The 13,872-nt window shown below is 34.0% G+C and overlaps 1 protein-coding gene across 1 annotated transcript in view; it reads right to left on the bottom strand.

Moving 5' to 3' along the window:
- LOC107666002 (voltage-dependent calcium channel subunit alpha-2/delta-2-like) overlaps nt 1–5,652 on the bottom strand; it is a 256,052-nt gene extending 250,400 nt beyond the window's left edge. Inside the window, exon 1 of the mRNA XM_016457092.1 lies at nt 5,365–5,652. Coding sequence (XP_016312578.1) covers nt 5,365–5,480 — 116 coding nt within the window. The 5' untranslated portion in view covers nt 5,481–5,652. The remainder of the gene's footprint in view (nt 1–5,364) is intronic.
- Nucleotides 5,653–13,872: the final 8,220 nt, after the last annotated feature.

Here is a 13,872-nt window from a genome sequence, read left to right as displayed (position 1 = left end):
GTAAATAAGGGTGACATCTAGTGGAGAAGACTAATGATAAGATTCACGTTAATCAGATCTTGTTTTAAATGTGCTGAAATAAATCCCGGTTTCGCGGCTTTTGAGAATCGATATCGAATCGATGTCATTTTAAAAAATGATTAATCGAAAAATCGATTTTTTTTCCCAGCCCAAACAAAAGTGTTGCGTTTATAATTTTGTTCAGTGTGTATATATATATATATATATATATTCTATTATATAATAAATATAAAATGTATATTGTGTATGTAATGTATATGTATACATTATATATAAATGATAAAATAAATAAAATAACTATTATAAAATATAAAACAATATCATATATGTTTTGAGAATACTATATCATTTTAAACATAAGACAGACAGACAGATAAATAGATAGATATAGATAGATATGCTTACAATTTTAAACTGCTTACAATTCTAACTGATGCTTTCAGTACACATAATCATATGCTGGTAATAATGTTATCTTGGAAATCAGCAACAATGTTCAATATGTCACAGGAAATTTAACGAAGTTTGCATTTGCAAGCCATAAAAACCTCTCTACATAACCAATAATTGTAAAATATAGTTAAAACACAGCACTGACCCAACAGGGTAAATGTTACTTTTCTCAACTGGCTGAAAACTGTCTCACACTGGCCCTTCTCTATTGCTTTTTACAACTTCTCTTTTCAAATCTCTCGTCTTTGAAGTTGCCTTACTAACCAGCCTGAATATCCCTGGTTAAATACCACAAAACCAGCAGTAAGATCCAGAGATGTGCTCACTTAAAGCAGGGTTTCATATTCACTGCACATGTAAAAGAAAGGCAGATTAGGAATAGCAAAGATTGAAAACCAATCACAAAACTGGTGCCTAAAGCATGTTAGACAGGACGAAACTCTCACAATAACGATAAAATATGCTATAGGCTATTTTATTGTGTTCAGTATTATAATAACCTAAATTAAACTTGAGTGCCTACTACTAATTATTGTCTGTGACTCGTATACTGATCCTGGCACAGTAATAAACTCATTTAACACAAGCTCTACAGACAATGCTCATCATTTCATAACAGAAAACAAAAGTACTTTGAGTGCATGGCTGACATTTCATCCTTACAGGCTTTTTAAAAAAAACAGTTTTGTTTATGTATGATTGCTTTTCTTTGAAGAAAAAGTTAAAATTCCCAGCACGCATGTAAATGTGGTTGAACAGTGACCTTTCAGCACCATGGAGAGCGCACTACAAAGACATAACACTGAGACGGCCAGTATTTTTAGACTATTTTTTACACATTACATAAAAAATATTTTAGTCTGTACACAGCTTAATTATTTACAGCTAAAATAAATTCTATTTTTAATATCACATGGCCTTGTGTCTTCATTTAACCAAGCTTAAACTTCATCATTGACATAATTATCAATAATCTTATAACATAAAATATACAATAAATAAATGCCATTCAGGACTGTGATATACTACTACACTGTAAAAAGTTTGTTTTGAAGTTATAAATAAAACAAAGATTATTTTAGTATGTTTTATGAGAAAATATTATTTCAGTCTTTCTACCTAAATTCATGTCTAATTCAATGTGTTGCTGTTTTTGCAGTTAACTGTAAAACTTACTACCAATTACAAAATAAAAATTGTTTCTACACATTTTTAGTGCACTAATAACAATAACACTAAGAATAAAAAAATATGGTGAAATTCTGAATTTATTGTAAGAGCTGAATCCTAATTTCAATGCATTAACTGGAATTTGAATTGAATTGGCCACACCCTCACAGGACGTTGAACAGGAAGGGGGATACACTGAATTGGAATTCAAAGAGTGTTGTGACAAAACCTAACCAATTATGATATTTATTCACTGGATCCTGTTAGCTACCTTAAAATTGAATTGAAAACGTAAAAGGCATTTTATTTTTTCATTTAAAGTTTACATTTAAAAGGTGCACAACCATACCCACAAGTCTTTTTCAAACTGTGAGCTCAAAGCTATAGGCTATCTGAATAAAATGAAAAAAAAAAAAAAAAAACGCTGAAAGAAGACAGGAGACTCGGTTTGTCACTAAGAAGAGGTTACTTTCCTCTCCAAATTAATTATTTAAATGCCGAGTCATTTAGCCATTAACCAGCCTGCCGAGTGACTGGAGGTAATCGGTACCACGAGAGCGCATGTCTCTCACTCAAATTGCGTCATCATGATGCAAATCTGTAACACAAAACACCCTTAAATGTTATCAGTAAGGAGATTTTTGGGATGACCCGTTTATGACCTACACAACAGGTACACGATTAACTCAATGGCTGATGTTTATGAATTAAAGACCAGGATTTTATGCCATTTAGGCTCTGTTTCAAAACAAGTGAGCTTCTTATAAGCTAGTAAGCTGTCTTGTTGCCTTACACGGAAGCATACTTGACAAAGGAACTTCATACTTGGGAAATTTGAAACGTTTTACAGAGGCACCAACATACAAATTTGAATTAGATGAAAATAATCAATACTTTTTGATAAAGAAAGAAATACATTTTCAATCAATATTTCTCTTCCACCATATTAATGGCTTTCAAAATAGCCTCCTTGTCAGGAATGTGCATATGATGCCTTAAAAGACTCACTAGGTTTTGGAACAAAGCTTTAAAAACAACAAGGCAGCCACTTTCTTTTATGCGAAAACTAAAACCATGGTTAAAAGATTAAAAAAGAAAGCATACCGCCACTTGTCTGTTATCACCTTTATAAGATTAAAACATGGAATGGAATAGGCTTTGATAAACGTAAGCATGATTTGGTTTTGGTTATTGACAGATGTTTTTTTTTTTTTTTGCTTTTGTTAAATCCTTCTCCATGGTGGTCATGCTTGCTTACTGACTGGGTTTGGTAAAGAGGAGCAGGCCTCGAGGCTCAAAGCACTGTGTAAAATAAGCGTTACAAATCTCTGTGACTACAGGCCACAGCACCGCGAGCAGAAAACACACAAACAGAGAGAGCAAAAGACAGTGTATATCAGCGTATTATGAAGATTATCAGTTATTAACCGTACAGGAGTTGAAAACCAGCCTAATGTACTATTTAGGCATTACACTATCCAGACATGGACTATTTGTTCTCTGGCAGCGTCTCTGTGCTTAGACGTCGCTTATCAAGGTTCACAGATTACATATGCTGCGCTGTTTGCAAAGTGAAACAATCCTTTCAAATGCACGACACCGTTCTCATGCAAGGCAGGAATAATTCAAAGAGCAACAGGTTAGTTCTTATCGTGTCAAGCATGGAATAATATATCTTTATTACATTTATATAAAATTCTGATATAATGCCCAGACAAAATACACAAAACATAAGGAGGAATATATTTATAAAATTGTACAAATGTCTAAAATTGTACGAAGATGTATCATTATCAGTCTCAAATACAATTATTATTATTATTATTATTATTATTATTATTATTAAAAATTGTACTTGACACAGTGATAATTGCCTCAAACAGTGAGGATAAAATAACCAGTTATATTATATAAATTATATCATATTATATATAACTGTAAAATAATCAATAAATAAAAATATATAATATAATATGCTGCAATATAATACAAAATAAAATAATATAATACAATATTATATATTACACTGGATCAAGAGTAGCAAAATTGTTTAAAATAATATATTTAATAACAATATATAATATAATTTAATCAAATATATATGAATTAAAATAAATATATATATTTTTTTTTTTTTTATTATTATTCTTATGATTTTACACTGAGTAGCCAAATTGTATGTACCAAAAATGTTTATCATACAAAAATGTCCTTTGACATCAACAACCAAAGAAATACAAAATGTTTTTCTCCTCTTAATTAAAAGTTAATAATGTCTATATGTTATACTATCCTAGCTATGCCTGATCATACAGTTATCTGCAGTATTGCAACCCTATCTGTTCAGACTTGCGACCTATTTTTGGATTGCAACCCACCAGTTGAGTTGAGAAAACCACTGTATGTATAATTTCCAATATAAAAAGAGATATAATTTTTAGCTGCAAATGTCAACAACAAGATCACACACAACTTCATTTCACATTACGTAAAACCTTACATAAACAGCATCAAAATTCTATGATTTCATACGGCATGAGAGACGAGATAATCCACTGGGGACTGGCATGTGTGGGCACACAGCGGACAAATCCAGCCTCCGCCCCATACCAGCGCACAACTGGCATGGACCCAACAACACCCTCACTTCAGAAAGCGACTGGTGCACAGCACAAAAATGAGACGCTTTACATGCCCCCGAGGCAAACACAAATGATAGTATGCTGCAGTACATCTTTGTACAATGCAACAACCAATTCTAAACTTCATGAATGGTGGTATACTTCCATATTAGATTAAATGCATTAGGAATCTAATGCAGTTTTTGGAGAAATAAGGGGGGAAACTGATTAAAAACTGATTCAAGAAACATCTCAAAAGAGGTCTATTTAAAATCACAATTGTTTCTCTTAAACACCAATAAATGCATTCAATTCAGCGAAACCCACATTCTCTTACTGTATGTCAACAGTTGTCTCACTTGTGTCTAATTTTAAGGAAACATCTCAGACAAAGTTGATGCTTAAAGAAGAAATTGTCCTCCAGACACTTATCATGGGTAGTTTACAAGCAATAATCAATATCAAACGGGTCACTGATACAGACAAGTCATCATGCTCTCAGAATCTGAATTACACCTGAGACTCTAACAGGGTAGAACCAAAACTAAAACTATCTTACGTTTCAAAGAAACAAGTTACAGGGTTCCCAGCCCTTATGTCCAATGACAATTTACAGACACTGCACTCACAACACACAAAAAAAGCATTTTGGCTCTGAGCGGAGATATACAATCCAAAAATGACTTTCCCTTGACTATAAAAACAGCATTTTTTTAATTCCCTGATGTCTTCAGTTTATTCATGATTGTGGGAATCCTGCATCTAATATCAGCCGGTAGGCTACAATAATAAAAACCCGTTTGAGTGATGCGCTTCAGTCAAAAGTAGCTGCGTTCAAACGCACCGAACACTCTCCAGTCGTTACCGTATCCGTACTCGGTAACATGACAGCAAAATCAGCAAGCAACTACAAATACATCTAACTATGGCCGCTCTCCTGTCACGCCTCTTTCGATCAGTAATTGAACGACTAACTTAACCTCCCTGGAAATGGTAAACGATCATGTCCGCGTTAACGGAGATATCTTGAGTGCCTCGCGAAACTGGGACGCTGTGAAACGCTCGCGTTCGACGCCTCGCGCTTCCTTGAGGTACTTACGTGTAGTGCTGAGGAAAGAGGAGCGTCGCCGTTCCCGGTGAAGAGAGGCTGAGGAGCAGCACAGTTTGAACGGAGAGGAGGCACAACAGACCGGGGGACTGAGCAAACATCGCCATTTTCCATTAAAAATTCAAGAAACTGGCTAGATATAAACGGAACCGGTAGTCAAGCGAACGGGGGCTGACGCCGAGCAGCTGTCGACGAGGATGGAGAACGCTCGTTAAGATCCAGAGCCGCTGTTAAATCTCAATCGGTAACGGGGCTGAGGGATTGATTGGCCCGAGACAAGACAGTCTCTCTCTCTCTCGCGTGCGCTTTCACTGCGCGACAGACGGGGGCGCGCGTCTTAAGAAGACACTCTTGTCCAGTAGTTATCCAAACTATACTCATTAAATAAGACAAAGGCTGTATGTGAAATATAATGTCGTATACACTAACAAAAAACTATTCGTTCAAGTATGTAACATAAATAGTACATTTTAGTATAACCACTACCTGATAGCATCGCTGTACTTGTACTTTTACTGCCACTGTAGTTTTTGTGTTTGTGCTACTTTTTTGTATAGAAAATGAGAATCTGGCCATACTTGTGTGTGACCAAGATACCATGATAATGCCATATATTCTTTTGAACATGCACTGTTTTTGTTTTGTTTTGTTTGTTTTCCATCAATCAAGCGATATGATGACTCAATATGACATGTAAAAAAGAAATTCTAGAAACCGATTTTAAGATTTAAGGGGTTGTTTTTATTATTTATTTCTCTAGGCTATATTATTTAAAAAAATAATGTTTTTAACAATATTTATACATACATTTATTTTAATATTTTAATTATTTCTTATTTTACACCTAATTGACCACTATTAAATGAGAAAAAATCTAGGAAGGCTAAATCAAGCATCATTATTAATATTGCTTACTTCCAAAAAATTATGTATTATTATTTTTTTTTATTACACACAATTTTTTAATGAAGATATCTGTTTTCCTAAAGCTACAGTGGTGGCCAAAATGATTAGAACACTAGTATTTTCACCAGCTAAAAATGGTTTTAAGTCAGTTATTCCTATCTTTTGCTGTAGTGTGTCGGTAGGAAATATCCATTTGCATTTCCAAACATTCATTTTGCCATTAATTGTAATAATCCAGTGTGATTTTTGTCTGACAACAGCCAGTGCTCCACACAGAGATCTGGTCTGATCATCATCAGTCTGTCTGGAATGACATGAAGAAACTATGGAAGCCCGTTTCCGCCACTGAATAAAAAATAAAAAAGGTAATTGCGACTTTTTATCGCACAATTCTGACTTTTTTCTCAGAATTGCGTGATATAAACTCGCAATTCTGAGAACATATCAGTCCCCCCCCCCTCAAAATTGGACTTTAACTCGCAATTGCGAGTTTATATCTCACAATTCTGAGAAAAAACGTCGCAATTGCGAGAAAGTTTTTTTTTTTATTCAGTGCCGGAAACGGGCTTCCATAGAAACCATATTTAAAATCTGGGACTAAAATCTAATTTAAATCTGGAAATAAACAAAGATTTGAAGATTTTGAAAACAAAAAACAAAAAACGCATTATGATATAATAATAAAATATAACAAAATAAGTTAAATAATAACATTGAACATTTTCATCATCAATATTATCTCTTCAATTTACGGGGTCTAAAAGTAAAAGAGACCAAAATCTGGGATTCAAGATCTAATTTAAGTAAACACAAAGTTTATTAAACTTCTATTAACTAAATTAAATCAACATTTGGTGTGAGCATCCTTTGCGTTTAAAGCAGCTTTTGCCCTCGGTGCACTTGCGCAGGTAGTTTTTCAGGGAGCTTTGCAGGGAGGTCTCTTGAAGCATCTTGGAGACGTTGTCACAGTTCTTCTGGATTGAGTCTGTCTCAGTTTGTTGTTTCTTCACGTCATTCCAGACAGACTGGATGATGATCAGATCAGATCTCTGTGTGGAGCACTGGCTGTTGTGCAAACAAAAAACTCACTGGATTATTACAATTAATGGCAAAATTAATGTTTGGAAATGCAAACTGATATTTCCTACTGACACACTACAGCAAACGATAGAAATAACTGACTTAAACCCATTTTTAGCTGGTGAAAATACTAGTGTTTTAATCATTTTGGCCACCACTGCATGTAAACACACAAGTCAATACAATCACATAGTGTGCAGCATATATCCAAATGTGCGAAATGTGTAAAAATTAAGGCAAAAACCATTTTTATTTTTCCTTATTATTTAAAAGTGTATCTTTTATTGGGGATTTCCCAACTGGGACACAAGATTTGCATTTTTTAGACATTCAGTTAAATATTAAATCAAATCATAATCATGTCACGGCATGTTTTGAGGCATCGGCCAAAATCGTGTTGATAGAGAATCGATGTCAGTTCATATTGTGATATTCATGTCACAACATCATGATAACATTGTAATAGTTTACTTTGAGAGATGTACTATTGAACTGAAATTCATGTGCTTAAAGGTCTAATAGCTTTTCACAAAACAAAGTTTGTTAGGCTTCAGATGATAAAACAATAGATATATAATTGAAATATTTTTTTACAATGTTTGCGAGGAACTAACTTAAAAACACCAGTTGATCATAAGACATTGAGCAAAAATGAAGAACAGTGAAGTCAGTGAAGAGAAAAGATCCTGCAGCGTTCAATACTGTGTTATATAATCCAATGACATTTATGTTCATTTAATCAATGCATAGATAGACCAAAAAAGTGAACATACACAAACATTGGCTTTGTGTTCTGTGCTCAATGAGCAGAAAGCCTGAATTCATTCCATCTTGTGGGAATTCCCTAATTCATGAGTTGGTTATTTTCTTGTTGTCTGTACTAGTTAGAGCGTGAAACACAGATGTCCTTCAGGGCCACTGCGTCACGAGGATGTTATCGCACGATCCGATCAGAAAGGGACAAACGACACACTGCCTTTTCCTCAAACATGCTGTCTCAGGTGCCCTTGACTCAGTATTGATCAGAGCAGACAAAACACAGTGTCAGCCTCTCTCTCACACACACACACACACACACACACACACACACACACACCGCACTGTCACTCCTGCATTCAGTTTGTCCTTATTTCCCGTGTGTGTTTGCATGATGGATAATTGCATCATGATTTAGGTTGCCAGCATCTGGTAAACTCCTTTCCATTCATTTTCTGCTCCATGCCGTGTGTGTTTGTAATCATACATTTACAAGTTCGAAAGATTTCAAACAAAGTAAACCTCTTTTGTCCATTTTGAAAGCAGTAGTGGACTCTGAAGAGGCTGACAATAATAATATAAAATCGCTAGAATATTGTCACCGTACATTTGTCTGTTACATTTCATCTCTCTCTCTCTCTCTCTCTCTCTCTCTCTCTCTCTCTCTCACAACACTGCCACTCCTGCATTCAGTGTGTCCTTATTTCCCGTGTGCGTTTGCATGATGGATAATTGCATCATGATTTAGGTTGCCAGCATCTGTTAAGTTCCTTTCCATTCATTTTCTGTTTCCTGCTGTGTGTTTGTAATTATACATTTACACGTTCGAAAGATTCAAACAAAGCAAACCTCTTTTGTCCATTTTGAAAGCAGTACTGGTCTCTGAAGAGGCTGACAATGACCATTTCAAATCTCTAGAAAATTGCAGTTAAAATTATTGTCACGGTACATTTTTCATATTCTTGATAAGTATTTGAGTTTAAGGATTAAAAAATTATGAATTTTATTAGTAATTTAAAGGCATACACTATATTAATATTAAACGGCTGTACTGACAGTACTATGTTTGCATATGCACAGCTTTAGAAACATAAATCTTTAGTAAAAATTTAAATTGTAATTAATTAATTTTTAATTATAAGCAATAGTAATGATGCTTGATTTAGCTTGTATATTTTCGACTTTAATGGTGGCCAATTACAGTGAGATGTAAACTTAGAATGTGCGTGTATATATGTATATATTATCATTTTACACCTTACTTTAAGTAAATAGGGACCAACTTTTTTTTTTTAAAAACAAGGCTAAATCAAGCATCATTATTATTATTGCTCATACTTATATTTATTCATTTATTTATGGTATACACTAAATAGAAAGGATTCATAAAATGTGGATGTAAATATAAGATTGAGCAAATCATTTATTCATTCTAATTGATATATTATTATAATTTTACATCTAACCATAAATAATTAGGCACTAAAAATGAGGGGGGTGGGGGGATCAAGCATCATACTTCAAATATGTTTTTATGATAAACACTATAAATAAAAAGAATTCATTCTAATTTGTTTCAGTACAATTTAAGATCACAGATATGGATCAGATATTATGACGGACCATTTTGGTCTTTAGGGTGTATTTGATTCGTACTAATTTTGTAGTCATTAAAATACTATTGCCAACTTGCTTTTTCATGAGGCCAGTTTCACATTGAGTTGAGAAGAATTGATTGACTGGATATAAGAATGCATTCATGCTGACATGTAAACCAGAGATGTTTGGCCATTAAATGTTAGGTTGTCTAATGCATGATGATGGCATCTTTGTTTAGAGCCCTGTGCATCAGAGTTGCTGTAAAAAAACATCACACCTCTCGTGAAGGAGAAGCAAAGACAGACTGGAAAATGAGAGCGACTGAATAAAAATGCACAGAGATTCAATAGAACACGATTAAAGATATGTGGCATTTAAGGAGAGAGAGAAGCAGGGAAAATGTTTTGGGAATGACCTAAAGTGGTCGAAAGCTGCATATTGTATTGATCCCTCGTGTAAATTCAGCTGTAGTTATAGGTGGATTAATGATAATCAATTCAATAGTCACCTTAGATGGACGGCAACCTCTGAATTGCTAGTGCATTCACCTTCACGTTTAAATAAACACTGACCATTGATTTAACAATTAATCAACCAAAACACAACTAATAAAAGAAAATAATTAAATAATTAGATTAACAATTAAATAAATGTTATCCATTCTAATTTAAAAAAAAAGTTAAATAAAACAAAACAAAAATACAAAATACATTAAATTAAAAATATGAAAAGTGTAAAATAAAATACAAAATAAAACAAATATAAAAAAATAAAATGTATTTAAATTAAATAAGATAAAATAAATTAAAATAATAAATTAAAATATGAAGTGTAAAATAAAATATGAAATTAAATAATTCAATTTAAATTAAATAAAAATACTTATAAAAGTTTAAAATAAAAGAAAATGTAAAAAGTAAAACTAAAAAAAATAACAAAATAAAAGAAAATTTATTATTACGGTGGTACTGTGTCAAAAACATTTAGTGCCATCATACTTTATGTAAATGAAATAAATACTGAATAAATGATGAATATGCCACTGAACGTGACAATGTGCTGTGCATTACCATTTGTACCATCCTAGTGTTTTTAGAATTTCATTTTATTTTTTCCAACCCTCACATTTATGTGAATAGATCTCTTTAGTGTGGAATATGTCTATTTAATTTACACTGCCACTGAATCTCAGTATAATCATGAGCGTCTATGTTATTTTTACCATAGTAAATGGGTTGAGCAGGCCTCCTTCAGGCTAGACACATTAAGCATCAGTCCCTTAATGAAAGCGTAATGAGGAGACCTCGCCGCCCCCTTTCCCGAATCCAGCCAACCATCAGAAAAGTATTGATTCCGGGGAAGTGGCCAGTGCTGAAAATGAGAAGTAGGCACTGATCCCTCTTCCTCTGCAGACGCGCCTGACACACAAGCAGCTTAACTGAGCATAGAGGAGACCAATGGAGTGTGTTTGGAATTGCTGTAGATCACTGTTCTCCCTAATTGAGTCTCACATTGTGTTGAGGAAGAGACAGAGAGAAAGTGAAAAGCCTAGAGGAAAATTTCATAGCTTGGAGACTGATCTTAATGCAGTTCACTCACAGTTTCCTTTCGTTTAAGGATCATCTTTCTTAGATGTTTCTCCTAAAATGCCCGAAGAAATAAAAATTGAAAATAGAATTTAACATTTTCTGAAGAAATGTGTGTTTGTCACTGCCGTGATCCTGGGGTGCTGCTATGACACAGTGACTATAGTGCTACTGTATAAAATGAATCTGTATAGCATAATTTACATGCAGATTATTTGGACTCAGAAGAATTTAATGAGAAATAGTGAAGTTCATATTGAGATCTATGATCTTTAATTGTCAGACTGGTATCTTGGCAAATCTGAGCACAGCTTGAGACTGTCAAGGTCTTTTAACATCTAGAGGAGACACATCTGACAATACTGGGATTGTTCACTGCATGATTTGGGGAAAAATCTACTATAGAGATTTTATGATTTTAAAAATTTAGCTGCAATATTATTTTCAGCTCCAGGTTTGCTGTGATTGTTTGTAGGGTTACATGATTTGGACAGAAAATTGTGTAATTATATATCAGAGTATGACTATAACAACAACAACAACAATAATAATAATAATAATATTTTATTTTATTTTAAATATTACATTTATTATTATTATATTATTATTATTATATTACATTTTTATTATTATTATTTCAGTGTATAACAATCAAGCATTTAAAAAATATAATTTCATTAAAATGATTAATATATGTAAAAAGAATTTTATTTTACAGTACAACTGTAAAATTTTAATCGTAATATTTATTTATTTATTTGATAATTGCACTAAGCCATATTCTAAGTTCGGGTTTATTTCGATTAATCACGCAGCCCTGTAAAACAGCATTCAAACTCTTTTTCATTTCATTAATTTCTGAATAAAACAAATTTTATCATAACAATTAGAACATTTATAATAAGAACATCAATAAGATTAACATTAGTCAACAGCTTGCGTGGCCTAGGTCAGTGTTTCTCAACCAGGGGTCCGTGGACCCCTAGTGGTCCTTGACATAAGGCCAGGGGGTCCGTATAAAGTATACATTTTTGTATAAATTTTGTATATTTTGACATGACATGTTCCCATGAAAGAAAAATCCAATATAGCTGATGATATGGCCAAATACTGGACAAGTCAGCTAACTTGAATTATACTTGACTGCATTTGGTCCTCACAAAGACACAAATGATACGAGTCAATTTTGTTCTGGGGGTCCTTGAGGATGGTTCTGAATTGGACTGGGGTCCGGTACGCCAAAAGGTTGAGATTCACTGGCCTAGGTGACATCATCCGAAACGGAATGTCGTTTTAGAGGCGGAGCAAATTACAATTTATGAAAGATTGTGAAGACAAACTATTTTTAGATTTGCATGCACCAATGAACTGTTTACAAAAAGACCAGGAACATAAATACAATCAGTATGATTTCATGTTGATTTCAGTCTCCATTTAATCTCTGAATGCGGTCTAGGAAAAACAATTGAGATGTTAAGGAGATTACATTTGGGGTTTTCCTTTCCAGAAAGACAGACAAGGGCAGGAAATTAGGTAAAACGTGTTCTCCAGCAATCGCTCTGCTCCTCAACGAGACACAATATACTGGAGCATCTGAACGATGGGCCGAGAGTAAAACACACGACGAATGGCCTCAAACGCTATCGATCCCCGCCGGGCTAAGAGCCGTGAGTGGTGAAAGAGCCTGTCAGGAGCCATCAGATACTGATCAAGGAAAAGAGGCAGAAATGTGTAGCGTTAATCCCAGATGCTGAAGGCAGAGCCGAGGGGGAAACTCACATACTCACATACCTGGATACATAAATGCATGCATGCACGGCCACACACACACACACACACACATACACACACGCAAGTAGGACATGCTTGGAGAGAAATTAATCATTGCGTATGGCTCCTGTCTCTAAGATAGGAAGAGGGCACGAAGCTTTCTCTCAGTAATACTAAAATAACCCGTCCACACACAGGCTCCAGCGGCCCACGCGTGCTTGTCTTATCTTCTGCTCTCTTTATCCATTTCTCCTCTCTCTGGCCATGCAGCAGTATGTTCAGCTTACGAAAAAACGACCTGGACAACAGACCTTTCGCCCGCCGAGTGCACAGACCCTCAGTGCTGGTCTGTGTTTAACACTGCTTTACTACACCACATAGAGTCAGGTCTGCTGATATATAAGCCTGGGAAAAACCAAGGACCTACGATAATAGCTCTTACTATAGTTTTTCACACTTACAGTCAACATGAAAACAAATACAGAACCCCTTTTACTCCATTAAGTGATGTATTTAGTGAAACAGGGAACTCATTTGAGAGAACAATCCACCCCAAATATGAGACCAAATATGAGGATTGATTGATTGATTGATTGATTATTGATTTTTATTTATTTTGAATGGATTTTTATTTATTTAACCATTTTATTATATATTATATTTGTATTTTTTTAAAGAATCCATATAATAAAATACATACTTAAAAGAAGACTTGTTGAACAATTACATTAATTAAAAGATAATTAAATTATTTAAAAAGATAATTAAGTATAATTTAAAAACATAAAATAGATAATTAAAT

This window comes from Sinocyclocheilus anshuiensis, unplaced genomic scaffold, assembly GCF_001515605.1.
Source record: "Sinocyclocheilus anshuiensis isolate Anshui unplaced genomic scaffold, SAMN03320099.WGS_v1.1 scaffold447, whole genome shotgun sequence".
NCBI lineage: Eukaryota > Metazoa > Chordata > Actinopteri > Cypriniformes > Cyprinidae > Sinocyclocheilus > Sinocyclocheilus anshuiensis.
Note: the sequence above shows the minus strand (reverse complement) of the source record. Positions and strands in the feature narration are given on the sequence as shown.